This window comes from Lutjanus erythropterus, chromosome 6 (assembly GCF_056507025.1).
Source record: "Lutjanus erythropterus isolate fLutEry1 chromosome 6, fLutEry1.hap2, whole genome shotgun sequence".
Taxonomy (NCBI): Eukaryota; Metazoa; Chordata; class Actinopteri; order Lutjaniformes; family Lutjanidae; genus Lutjanus; species Lutjanus erythropterus.
The window spans coordinates 19980015-19993558 of record NC_139322.1 but is presented as its reverse complement, the minus strand read 5'-3'; the positions used below and the strand labels follow the sequence as shown (position 1 = coordinate 19993558).

Genomic DNA, 13544 nt, shown 5'->3' with positions numbered 1-13544 from the left:
GGATACAGCAATTGCCCAATCAGAATCCAGGCAAAAGCCATCTAATATTGGGTCACTATTAGTTTCATTCTGTAGTTGTTTCAAGTTCAATAGCAATTTTCCCAGAAACATTTAACTGAATGCAAGCTTTTAAAGACCAGTCAGAATTTGTATTATACATTTTAAGTCCCATAATTCAGTCTGATTTGAGACTAGGACCTGCAGAAATCCTGTATTCACCACCCACACAGAAGGTTTTCTAACAGATTGTGCCAATTTAAAGTTTATTAACTGGATGCAAGTTACACATTTAGTTCATGACTTAACCCTCATGTAACATAACATGTATTGATGATACCTTTCATGTTCTTACAATTGACTGAAACCACACCACAATGCTGTACAAAAATACTTTTATTAAAAAAGTAAAAAACACTGAACTGTCTTCAGTAAGGTTAAAAAAATAATAAAATCTTCAGCAGCAGCACCATGATTGTTTGGCAAACCTGTGAAAATGGAATCAAGTTTAATAAAAAAAAAAAAAAAACACTTTGAAAAGACGTTATGTACAAGATGTTGATAATTTGTACCTGATTAATCCATTGTCACTGAAATGCGGTCAGGTTTTTTGGAGACCATGTGGAGTTTCCTAGAATGTAGAAAATCCAAATGAGTACAATGAAATCTTGAAAACAAAAATCATTTCTGTTCAGAGCATGCAATTTGTTGTAGGGCCTCTATACACAATTAAGAGGCCAATTTTACCAGTCAACATTCAGTATAATAAAACTTTTTGCAAATTTTACATCATTAGTGGGCTACACAACTCACTACCAGCTACATGACAAAAGCAAGACATACTATCAGTAGTTGAGAAGTCTGGTCTTACCTACAGACAGCATTTAAGCCTTTGGTAGCTGCTGCCTGCTAGCCTCAGGCTTCTGTTCTCACTCTCCCCTGCTTCAATGATCCTGGCGATGGTTTTGCTACTTCTCTCCCTCAGCTGGCTTCCATGGCTAGCCTCAAAGACTTTGCATGTAAGCTAGCATCCTCCAGTTGATCTTTGCAGAACTCAGGAGTCTGTACCAAGTGATGACTCTTGGTTGATGTATTTGCACACCACTCCTCATCAATCTTGTAAAATGTATTGACTTACTGAGTATGCAGTGACTAGTGCAGCGCTTCTTTTTCCAAACTCCTCACATTGACATGTACAGTGTGGCCTTCACCCCCACTTTGTGCAGCATCTAACAGTGAACCCTCCCTTTCCCAAACCACTAAAGAGGCTAACGAGACTTTTTTTTTAAAAAAGAACTGAAAGATGGTTTATTTCAGCTTGATTAGATGCAGTTACAAATAAAAACCAGACTTGAAGAAAAATCTACATAAAACCTCATTGGAATGCTTAGTTTCCAGAAACAATTTGAAGAAAAAAAAAAAAACAAAAACAACACAACGTTTAAATGAAGACCCTCCATGATTTATCTACGGTACATCTCTTCTTGCAGCAGCTGTAACCTGCCACAACTGTTTGGCTGAGCAGATTTAGGAGGTAAACCTGCAGCTGCCCTGTCACTTCGCTTGCTCTCCTCTCCTTGCTCTCCTCTCCTAAGTACTCAGTCCTGTTGAACAATACGGAACAACATTGTTAACTGTGCACTGACTTTGTATGACCTGAGATCCAGAGTGAATTTTTTTTTTAATAGTTATCTACACTTAACGAGCCCCTGCAACTACAAACTCTGGTTTTATGATGCAAACAGATCAGGCATGCCCTCAAGTACTTACCACTTCACATTTCAGAATCGTGCAGTACGGCCATATCCTCCGTTGTTTGGGCCGTTTCCATAGCCACCTGAAACAAAAAAAGGAAAATTCAGTTAACAGAAACATGCAAAGGAGATAAAGGGGACGGGCATTACTGCTTCTGTTGGCGCCACTGTACCATAGTTTCGGCCACCGCCGCCTCCACTGAAGTTGTTCTTCATTGGGCCAAAGTTGGAGGCCTGGGGGTCATAGTGGCCCATGTTGTTGTAGTTGTTTCCACCGCCACCACCACCTCCACAGTTACCTATAAGATAATTTGCAAATCTTAAAAATCAACCACGCCTTCAGCACAAAAATTCCTTTAGTGGAGGGGATAAAAAACACTTACCATAACCGTTGCTGTCATAACCATTTCCTCCATATCCACCGCCGCCTCCGCCGCCACCCTGGTTGTAACCTTGGTTATACCCACGGTTGCCACCATTATTATATCCACCTGGACCACCAGGACCACCGCCATAGCCTGCACAGAACAGTATTTGAGTACATTGCTAAACTTCAACAGCGAAAATACTTAAAACCTGAAAACTGACTACTTACCACCATCGCCTCCATTGCAATTGTAAGGGCCATCGCCATATCTACCCCTGCCACCTGAAGGAGAAGCAGACATGCAAAGTCAGATTTCAGATACCATACTAGCATGTTTGACACATTTTGTAAAGCTATTATTTAAAAAAAGTCTTACCCTGACCAAAGCCCCTGTCAAAGTCATAGGGCCTTGCACCGCCACCACCGCTGCGACCACCTAAACAAAAACAACTATTAGCTCTGGAAGAGTTAATTGTGCCAAAATGAGCAGTGTTTTTTTTTTTTATGCATAGCCTGGGTTTGATCAATAAAAGCCTACCTCTCATTCCCATGCCTGCAGTCTGCATTTCCTGCCTTGTGAGAGCTTTCCTCACTTCACAGTTGTGAGAGTTGATTGTGTGGTATTTCTGGACTGTGGGGTAGAAAGGCAATTAAGTGACAATTCAAAATAATTATCTAAATCTGACAACCTGCAATAGAGAACATTTGTACTTACTGACAATCCTATCAACTGAATCATGGTCATCAAAGGTAACAAAAGCAAAGCCCCTCTTCTTTCCAGTGTTGCGATCTGTCATGATATCAATGACCTCTATTTTGCCAAACTGTGAGAAATAATCCCGCAGATGTGACTCCTCTGTATCTTCCTTGATTCCTCCGACAAAAATCTTTTTCACTGTTACGTGGGCACCTGGCCGGTTTGAGTCCTGTGAGCAAAGACATGTGGTTTAATGATTGTATTCGTTTATATGCAAGTCATCTACTCAAGGTGGGTTTTATTAAAATACACTGAATTTCACATACCTCCCTGGAGACCGCTCGCTTAGGTTCAACAACTCTTCCATCAACCTTGTGGGGACGGGCAGACATGGCAGCATCGACCTCCTGTACTGATGAGTATGTAACAAAACCAAAACCCCTGGATCTCTTGCTGTTGGGATCCCTCATGACCTAAAGGAAGAGGTCTCACTTATTTCCATTGTTGCCCAAAAAGCACATGCTTTCCAAACACACACAAAAATGTTAATACTAACAACAATAAGTTAGAGATACTGTTTATAATATTTCACAACGAAATCCACTTACCACACAGTCTGTAAGGCTCCCCCATTGCTCAAAATGAGCCCGCAGGCTTTCGTCTGTGGTCTCGAAGCTCAGCCCTCCAATGAACAGCTTGCGAAGCTGCTCCGGCTCGCGTGGGACTTGCTGCACAATGGACAAAGCAAGACATTGGTATCGAGGTACAGTCACCAATACACAAAGAAGGCACGGGTGCCATATTTAGTAATAACTACGTGCACAATATACCGCCGCTGCATTAACAATGTGCTATCAGTGAATTAATTTAACCCTGCGTCACATATCAAAAATCGGGACAGGGTGGAGGAGGGTGATACCGCCGCCATTAACGTTAGCACAGCGGTGTAACCTAACGATGTGACTTTTAGCAGCAATTATTGGGTGAGCCTAAGGTGATGCGTTTCAGTATAGTATCGTTTGCGCTTTCCGCACAGTAGTCGGCAGCAAGAATAGTACAGAATACATTACACACGACTGCCGGCATGAACAATAGGCCACGAGGCCCAGCTGCTATAAAATGGCGGCTTTACAATGCTTGATAGCCGATGCGGCTGTGCTGAAATCTGAATCTGTGTTGAGCATAGCGTAATCGTAATTGTTTCAAGTAACTTGCGCTTTTTAGACACATAATGCGCATTGCATATACATAAAAGTATTTCCGACTGCAATACTCACATCTTTCGACATAATGTCACCAAATCCTTGAAGACTCCTTGTGAGCTGAACGGAGAAGGGGATCTGCGTCAGACGAGCCTAGCCTGCAATTCAACTGTAGAATAAATAGCAAGGGATACACCTCTCCCCCACAGCTATTGGTCAATAATTCCCGCTGCAGTCTGTCGTAACCATTCGGTGAATTTTTATTGGACCAAATTCAATCAATCATAACTAACGGCCAATAACCTGAAGGTAGGCGTGCACTTCACATCACGACGATAAAAAAATACGCTATGGATGCTATATGGAATGGACAAGGTACAATTGTGTGGTGCTGTCAGGCCAGTAAACATATTATAATGAACACAGTAGGGTTAATATATGGGTATACTGATGGAAGGCACTGATAAATAATTACACATTAAAGCAATACATAAGAGAAATTACATTAGTCTGATTTTTGACCTGTGGGTGGAGCTGTGTCTGAGTACAGCAACGACAGTGACTCTCACTGACATCCACACATTTGTATCTAATATGTGTTTTTGAGACACATAGAATTAACGTATTACAATTAACACGTCTGAGCTCTTTAATAATTACATTATTATCAGTGGAAGCATATTCGCTGGCCAAATATGTAGGTCATCAGCTGACCGAGGGGCGGGTACGTTCATTGTGCGCCTTTAACGCGCGCTTTTTACGCACAGACAAGCGCACAGCACCTTTATGTGAGCCAGGCTAGATGCTAAAGTAGCCCCAGCGCTGGCCTCACAGACTGCAGATCCACAAAAGGCACACGTTATCGCTGCGGTTTACTCGTCAAAACCGGCGGCCCACACACCCAAAGGGTAAGTAATATTTAACACGCCAAAGCGTTTCATGCCGCTGCAGGTTCTCGCTCTGCATTTAGCATTTTGGTGTCAAATACAGCCAGTATTAGCTTGTTGAAGCGTTAGCCTATAGGCTACTTACCTTAGCAAGTTTGCTTTCATGCCCATTGGTGAGCTAATTGTAGCTTAGCAAACACAACAACATATATTCATTGCTATGTGTACGTCTGTTTTGTGATAACGTTATCTGACCCTAATCTTTTAAGTACTTAGCGAGAGGACGGTGAACGTTACTGAGAAGTCGTTAGCCAGCTAATTAGTTTAGCTTTTTCTCCAGTTTGTCGTGGTTGTTGCAGCTTGGAGTAGCGACAATGAAATTATGCCTTTTTTGATGCTGGTATATGATACTGTCTAGCTAGCATTGGCTTACGTTAAGCGGTAACGTAACGTTAAGTCACTGTGTCGTGCATACATTGTAATATATCGGTTTGAGTTTGGAAAAGGATCACCCATATTATCCATCACCTTAGCTTCTTTATCGTTTTTCTCACAGGGAAGTGCTCTTGGCCTGCGACAGTCGAGTGTTGATCAACAAACTTTGCTATGGGCAAAAAGTCTCGTGAAGAGGAGTCTTCATCTTCTGATGAGGAAGAATACGTTGTGGAGAAGGTGCTAGACAGGAGAGTGGTGAAAGGCAGGGTCGAGTTCTTTCTCAAGTGGAAAGGGTACTCAGAGTAAGTGTGCTAACATGCTTTTACACCGCTACAGATTTAGAAATGAACTCTATTCGCTGTTATGGGTATAGCGCTACTAATGTGCTGGTCTGTGATGTTCCTCAGAAAGCACAACACGTGGGAGCCAGAGAAGAATTTGGACTGCCCTGAGCTCATTTCAGAATTCATGAAGACCTACAAGAAAACCAGCGGTGGGAGCTCTACGCCAAGCAGTGGTGGCAGCAAATCAAGCGCAGGCTCTTTGGGACGCTCCAAGGACTCCAGTAGCTCAAAGAAGAGGAGCTCGGACGATGACGAAGAGGGTGGAAGTAAGCCCAAAAAGAAAAAGGAGGTATGTAATATGTTTGAGCAGAAGTTTTAATCAGTTTTAAGTTTTAAAATATGTTTAGATGCAAAGTGATGTCAAGTTTTAGGTCAACATAATCCATTGGTGGGCCAAACTGTGGGGCGGACCTCTGCAGAGGGGGCGTGGACGAACAAGGGAACAATATTGATGTATGTTTTGTATGTTGGGGGAAAAATAAACAAACAGGAGATTGCTTAAGTTATCCCGCTGACCTTTGTCTCACTCAACTCACTTCAACTAGGATGCTTTTTGTTTTTTTAAGTGGCTTCCCCAGTTATTCCTAACGATTGGTGAAATTGTGGGGTGTGGGCTTGAACTTTTTACAGCTTCTGAAATGGGACATGCCAGAAAAAGTGACCCACTAAATAATCTGATGTATATAGAAAGTATTCATTGAAAGTAGGGAGTGTATGTGGTAAAATCTTTTGAATATAGAATTTGCATGTGTGAGGTTAACACCTTTTTCAAACTTGCACAGCAGGGAAGAAACAATGGCTTATCTCTTGATTTAAAAACCCATCATTTGTATGATAAATAACAGTTAATGGTGTATCACCTTAGAAGAGCGAGAAACTGTTGCTCTTTTGTAATTCCAAGTTGGTGAAAAAGGTTAATCTACATGCTCTTATGTACCTTCTTACTGATTTGTTAAAACCTTTGCTGTATCTATTTTGCATTTAGTTACCACATGAATCAGTGGGATTTGTGTTGGAATGATATAGACTTTAATAGTTTTTACTTGTTTTTTTTTATTATTGGAGAGTAGGGCTGCACAATTAGTCAAAATATTGAAATTGCAATACGGTCAAATGCAACATCCAAACAACGGAAGATGTTTTTTTAAATTTACTTTGATCTCAACAGATTATACCTGGTAAAATATGGAGTTTTTTTAAAAAAAATGTGACAACAGAATTATAATGAAGTTTGTTGTGCTTTAGAGATGCTATGATCTACAGGTCTTATACTACAGATGTAAGAAAACAGGTTTATCTGGTACAGTCAATCTCAAAACCCTATAAAATGTGTACATCATACTTGTCAAATGTACTTTTATGATGGGTAGAATTTTGTGAGAACAGCAGATGCATTGCTTTTATTTGTCAATATATATATTTGTTGACTTTAATTGGCATTGTGAACGAAGGCTGTGACCTTCTCCCCTTTCATACATGCAGCAAAACCATAATCAAAGTAATATTAAGGGACATAATTGATTTACTGTCAGTATAGTAGATATTTTGTCCTTTCAGACTCTTGCACATCATGATTTTAATAGTTTTTGTTTTTATTTTTAGTGAAAATTGTGTCAAGTGAAGAGTCAAAATGATCATGATTTTTTTTTTTTTATTGCATCAAGCAGCCATGAAATTATTAAAAGTTCAATCTCTAAAAAGCCTTTAGAAGTCAAATGTATTTCAATGCTGGTCAGAATTTTGTGAGGGCTGCAGATGCATTGCTTTTATTTGTCAATATATCTTATCACAATTAGCCTACAGTCTTACAGTTTGTTTTTATACACCAGCATTTCTGTCTCTTATAAAAATGTATTTGTCTTTCAGGATGACATCTTAGTTGCACGTGGCTTTGAGAGAGGACTTGAGCCAGAGAAGATCATAGGAGCAACTGACTCCTGTGGAGACCTAATGTTTCTTATGAAGTGGTATGTTTGTGTCTTTGTTTTTTTTTCAATGTTTATCTCAAAAATTGCGTGTGTGTTTTCTTTGTCCACCATTGCTAAATGAAATTAAGTCACTACCTAATAAGACAGACAATTGTCTCTGTCATTCAGAATTATCTTATTTAATGCACAGGTCTTAAGATGACTATTGACTCTATTAAATCTAGGGTTGTCTCTCACAGCAGCCTTATTGATATGCAACCCCCCCCCCCCCACGCACACACACACACACACACACACACACACACACACACACACACACACACACACACACACACACACACACACTGTTTAAATGCCTCTGTGAAAAAAAATGTTCTGCACAGTCAAAGAAAGTAAAAGTGTGCACCATAGTTGTCTCAATGGAGCATCTCTTTAAAAAACTCTGGGGAGTTAAGGCATAGCAATATCTTTATAAGTAATCAATATTAACAAGATATTGTTTGTCATGTCTGTATGCAGATGCACTGCTGTCTTTCTGAATGTTCAGGACTTTTCTAATAGATGTGCACTGACTATCTGCAGCACTGGAGTCAGTGCAGATACAGTAACTTAGTTTAGTAAGTTACTATATACTTAGTGTATATATTATAAATAAATGTTTCAGGTACCACGAGCTATTCATTCTGCCACTGATAACAGCATGACTCAAAATTACTCTGCCTTGGTCTCTTTGTTTAATTGGATACTTAGTATTTGCGTTTCTTGGAAAAATGGTATTTGCACTCTTCTGGTTTCTAAATGTCAGTCCTTCGGTACCGTGGGTGTTGCATGCAACAGTTTCTGTCAGTGCTACTACTACTGCTGCTTGCAAGTTTTAATGGCATGATTCTTTGAAACGCCAGCTCTCAATGTGCCAGATTGCTACTGACAAATTACCCATTAGCAGCACTAATAGCCTAGCTGTCCATTCATAGACAAACAGTAAGCTACACCATAAAATTTTATGTCATTACACATTAGCTAGATGGATATATGTGTAGTGCCCCGTCACTCATGCCTGGTCAAGCTCCATTCCAGGGTGTTTGTAGACTCAAAACGAGGCAACAGTTGTACTATAGCTGTGATCTGTTAATTTATTTTAAGTGAGTAAAGGTCTATATCAATATAGAAAGGAAAATAAATATAAACATGGCAAGACCCTAAGCATATTCACAAGCTCCATCTGCCTACTCTGCATGTCAGAACAGGGTCTCTGCTGTGCCTTTAAAATGTCTTAAACCCAAGAATTTGAATTTGAAGCCTTGAAATGTTTCCAATACGATTTTGGCAGGTTTTTAAAAGGGATTTAATTCTGAAGTTCTTGCTTTATAATGTTCTTTTATAAAGTCGGAAGTCTCACTTTTAAATGTGTTTTGATGAAAAATATATTGATCACACTTTAACAGCTACAAAATTAAATTAATATTGAATCAGTAACCACCAATGCAAACTTTGCATGTACTTTCTTGTCAGTATGATTTTGAAATCGTCTTCTGTGACTTCGTAAAACATACATACACATTATGAGCTGTCTGTATATGATGTACTCGTCTAACACACATACACTCTATTAGATGACATCTTTGACAGTCTCCTAAATTGAGGTGGTTACAGGTCATTCTATGAAAGTCTTAAAATATCTTAAATTAACATTTTACTAATAAAAGGTATTAAAGAATTATAGACTTAAATATCTATGTATTGAATGCTGTTGGCATTGCACAGTACCTCACACATTTCCTAAATCATATACAAGTACGAGGAGTGATACTGCCTAAACAATGTATAGAAAACTTATATTTATAAATGTATTTGGACAATATTCTTAAACTCAACACATTTTAGTGTTTGGTTTTATTGCAAAAATGGTCTTAAATCTAATCAAACGGTTGCATTAGAAAGTCTGAAAGTCTTACATTTAACTTGATGGTACGTGTAGAAACCCTGTAAACAAGACATACCACGTGTGTAATATCCAACTTGTGCAGGGATGCACACTGCTGAACTACTGTTAAAGACAAACTTTGATCTTCATCTCTTGCAGGAAAGACTCTGATGAGGCTGATCTTGTGCTTGCCAAGGAGGCCAATCATAAGTGCCCACAGATAGTCATAGCCTTCTATGAGGAGCGTCTCACCTGGCATGAAGACAGTGACAAGAAGGAAAAGGATGCTGTTAGCGCGTGAGTGCATCACCTCAGGAGGAGACAAGGATATCCTCCACTGCAGGGACTACCTTGAGTCAGATATTTTTCACACCCAAACCTCCCATTCTTCCTCTTTACCATGTCCAACGACGACACACACATACACACAGCGGACACAGTCATGTTATCTCCATCCATGCCCCATTGGAGCACAAGGACCCAGCCTGCTGAGACGGATCCATCAGACAGGAGGAGGAGGAGAAGCTGTAGCGGACATGGGTGATATGCTACTGGGGAGGGTTTCTGCTGTTCTGTCTTTGTATTCTTTACCTTCTTTTTAATGTCTTAACACATCCATGTTTTAGTGCTTACAGGATGCGATTATGTCAGTAAGGTGTTTAGCATCCATGGCCATCTGTTTTTTTTAAAACTCAGAATATAGTCTTGAGATGCAGTGGTGGCACAAGCTGTGTTAACTACAAGCTTGCACCACAGAAGGTGCACAACCCCCATCCTAAAGTCTTTTATAAGCTGTGCACCTCTTTGCTTTAAGACCCGCTAACATCACTGAGGATAAAACGGTAGTCTCAATATTCAGGAAACAACCACCGCAGCACTTTCCTGACTGCATAATCACTTCCTTTTTTAAAACTTTTTATCTCTTGTAGATTTTTCAGTTAGTCCTGTCTACCCAGGATATAACTACTCAATTTGCAAGTTTTGCAGGTGACACCGGCCAATTTTGTCTTTATAAATGAGTGATATTCTTGTTCCTTTTTTTTTTTTTTTAAATGTCATTTTTATCTCTTCTCATTTCCAAGTTTTAACGTGAACTTTGTGTGGTGTTTTTTTAAATTTCTTTACGCTATCACCAGTTCAAACAAAAGGACAATAAAACACATTTTTCTCAGTTTTGTTCCCTTTTTTTCCTTTGTAACTGCAGTGTTATCTTTGGACCAGTCTCATGTTTAACAGGTTAGACAATCTTCACTGTATCCACATGAAATGAAACCAGCATTTATTACCAGTCATTGGGGTCTGCCACCTTGTGGCTAAAAGATGAAACTCTTTTAGACCACGTGACCAATCTGTGATGACAACCCTGCAGTTTTAATGGTGTAATTGATCTTGTTAGTGATACTTTGATAGATTTTATTTTTTTTACAGTGTAAAGTGGTAAAAATCCACTCAGCAATTAGAATATTTGTCAGTGATCTCATTGTAATGTTAATTTGAAATATTAAAACAATATCTAATTGGATTTTAATGCATATCCTGGCGTTTATTGTAATGAGGAATTTGATTGTTCTTGAATATAAGTATTAAAACTTTCCTGGGAAGATGTTGCTGCCTGGCAAGCAGAGATTAAATCTTTTACACAAGATAGATGCCAGTTTTGTAGTTTGATCTGCTCCAACACGGACCAAATGTTTAGTACGTACAGACTGAGATTTGCTTTTCTTTAAGTTTTGGCTTAAATTGGCATTGTGAATGAAGGCTGCGACCTTCTCCCTTTTCATACACAGTTCATTTATCATGTCCCTTTATATCACTTAGATTATGGTTTTGATGTCATTTCATTAAAAGTATTTTGTCCTTTCGGATCCTTGAGTTTTGGCCTCAGTTTTTGCCGGTGCAGAATTTTTAAAAAGTAGACTATTTCTTGTGTCAACTAAATGTTACAAATATGTGTACAGTAGCACCCTTTAATAAACCTTTTCAATGTTAAAGTTGCTGTAAGTTGACTTTTGTTTTCACATGTGAATCAAATTTCTTTTAAAGTTAATTTAAACCCACAACTCAGATTTAAATAAATTACTGAGTCGGAAATTTTAAAAAGTCATGAATTATTTTATGGGAATTGTTTTGGATGAAATGAGCAATAAATAGACTACACCAAACCTTAGCTTAACATCAGGACATTTTACAATATATGAGTGGTGGGGGGTAACTATGTGTCCTGTGGGAATGATAAAAACCTCTAAGTCACAAATCTCAAGAGAGGAAAGCTGTTTAATGTGGCCTCTGTTGAAATGAGACCTATTTTTATATTTCTTTGTTAAAGAAAATGTTTCCGGAGCATTAGACACTCTCACCCAGCAGATGGCGCTGTTAAACAACACCAGTGCAGAAGTCATAACTCCATTTTTATGCAAGTCATTCACAGTTCAAACTCTTCAGGTTGCTCACTACAACAACTCATAAAATAGTTTTATCTAAACAGCCTTTATGGATGATTATGCCTCTTTGACAGGGGGCATGGATTCATGTTGTGTTTACTGACTAACATTACACCTTTTTCTTGGATGTCAAAAGACTTCTGAGTCACTTTGGCTCTTCTTAAGATGCTGAACCCACCTGTAGGTCCACAGATTCATGTTGTGCAGTGAAGCATGCAGTGTTCAAACTTACACAGATTTATTTAAGTTGCTAGAGGCCAGTCCGGTGTGTCCGTTTTTTTTTTCTTGGGGCTTTTTATAGCTTAGTTAGATAGAGCAGTCATTAGTATGGCTCAGACCCACAGGTCACAGGAGATTTTATTTGAGTTGCCAAATGAATAAAACACTGAAAGAAAGTCTACAAATTTAAGATTTCTATCTGTAGTACTCTTTCTGTAAAACATCTAAATGTGTGTATTGTTTTACTGATGAGAGGAAAAAACAATAACCTGTTATTTTGCCTAAATGCACTTATTTCGTCTTATGTGTGAAGTAGGCTGAAATGTCCTATATTGGCTTTCTGATGAAAGGAAATTAAAACAATGAGATGACCTATATGCATTTATTTCTCATTTATAAATGTGTGTATTTTTAACATCTATATGTTCTCAATATAACATATCAAGATAAAATAAGGTGATGTAGACATGGCAGTAACATGATCAGATGCGTTCCATTTATGCACAAATAAACCTTCCCAAAGTTTACTGATAAGGTCTGTTGTGAACTGGTTGTAATGGTTTGTCATTTTAAAAAGTCGGTCCTCTGAAAGAAAAAAGTTTGGGAAGCACTGATAGAGATATTAATCCAAAAAATAAGGGGAGAGAAATAAAAAGAGACAGGGAATTAATGTAACAAAGGTCCCTGGCCTGATGCAAACTGAGGACATTATGTTCATGCATGGTTGACGCCTTAAAGCCCTAGGCCACCCCACTGCTATTTGATGTAATGGTGTAGCCATAAAAAAAAAATCAGTCAGTGTAGGGACCACATAGCTTGAATGACAAACCGGATGCACGGAATATGTAATGCTGTGAGATGTGAGGAAAGTTTTTTGTCAATTTGAAAGTGACTCAGGGAATTTGCCAAGGAGGGAGCAAGTACACCAGCCAAATTCCAATAAAGCTAGACTTCAAAATGTACGGATGAGCCCCCGCTTTGTCATAATCAGACCACCATGACAAAAAGGGGAAATTAGTTATTAATTATAATAAATAGATGTCACTTTAGAATAGTGCAATATCAGTGATAAACTGCAGTGAAGGTTGAGTCTAATCCTTGTTCTTCTCTCGCCACCCTCTTTTTCTTTCTTGCTGCCTTTTATAGTGACTGTTTCTCTCTCTCTCTCTCTCTCTCTCTCTCTCTCACACACACACACACACACACACACACGGACACACACACACACACAGAGTGCTGCTCAGCTACGTCTAAAGTGATGGAATTTTCCTAGCAAAAAGGCTTTTACACTCCAAATGGAATGCAAAGGTCACTAGTAAATTTCCAGCCCCTGGGACCATTAAGCTGGG

At 39.0% G+C, this 13544-nt stretch overlaps 2 protein-coding genes and 1 long non-coding RNA gene across 3 annotated transcripts; 1 reads left to right on the top strand and 2 right to left on the bottom strand.

Annotated features, from left to right (window-relative positions):
• Nucleotides 1–375: 375 nt before the first annotated feature.
• On the bottom strand, nt 376–634 carry LOC146325199 (uncharacterized). The gene is made up of 2 exons (XR_014770710.1): nt 570–634; nt 376–485 (listed from the first exon to the last, which is right to left on the bottom strand). It is a non-coding gene; the product is annotated as an uncharacterized LOC146325199 (long non-coding RNA).
• Nucleotides 635–1275: 641 nt separating this feature from the next.
• On the bottom strand, nt 1276–4242 carry hnrnpa1b (heterogeneous nuclear ribonucleoprotein A1b). Its single transcript, XM_084721069.1, has 11 exons — nt 4093–4242; nt 3424–3543; nt 3142–3288; nt 2834–3044; nt 2657–2749; nt 2495–2554; nt 2347–2400; nt 2135–2269; nt 1925–2050; nt 1768–1834; nt 1276–1601 (listed from the first exon to the last, which is right to left on the bottom strand). The coding sequence occupies exons 1-10, from the start codon at nt 4102–4104 to the stop codon at nt 1779–1781; spliced, it is 1014 nt and encodes a 337-aa protein (XP_084577195.1). The 5' UTR covers nt 4105–4242; the 3' UTR covers nt 1276–1601; nt 1768–1778.
• A 524-nt stretch (nt 4243–4766) lies between these two features.
• Nucleotides 4767–11400, top strand: cbx5 (chromobox homolog 5 (HP1 alpha homolog, Drosophila)). The gene is made up of 5 exons (XM_084721068.1): nt 4767–4925; nt 5461–5641; nt 5747–5972; nt 7550–7650; nt 9695–11400. The coding sequence occupies exons 2-5, from the start codon at nt 5511–5513 to the stop codon at nt 9834–9836; spliced, it is 600 nt and encodes a 199-aa protein (XP_084577194.1). The 5' UTR covers nt 4767–4925; nt 5461–5510; the 3' UTR covers nt 9837–11400.
• Nucleotides 11401–13544: the final 2144 nt, after the last annotated feature.

Coding starts and splice junctions, on each gene's coding strand:
- hnrnpa1b (XM_084721069.1), bottom strand. Junction 2,750..2,833: donor TTCAGTTGATAGGATTGTCA/GTAAGTACAAAT, acceptor TCTACCCCACAG/TCCAGAAATACCACACAATC. Junction 2,401..2,494: donor TGACAGGGGCTTTGGTCAGG/GTAAGACTTTTT, acceptor CTTCTCCTTCAG/GTGGCAGGGGTAGATATGGC.
- cbx5 (XM_084721068.1), top strand. CDS start 5,511: ATGGGCAAAAAGTCTCGTGAAGAGGAGTCTTCATCTTCTGATGAGGAA. Junction 5,642..5,746: donor AAGTGGAAAGGGTACTCAGA/GTAAGTGTGCTA, acceptor GATGTTCCTCAG/AAAGCACAACACGTGGGAGC. Junction 5,973..7,549: donor AGCCCAAAAAGAAAAAGGAG/GTATGTAATATG, acceptor TTTGTCTTTCAG/GATGACATCTTAGTTGCACG.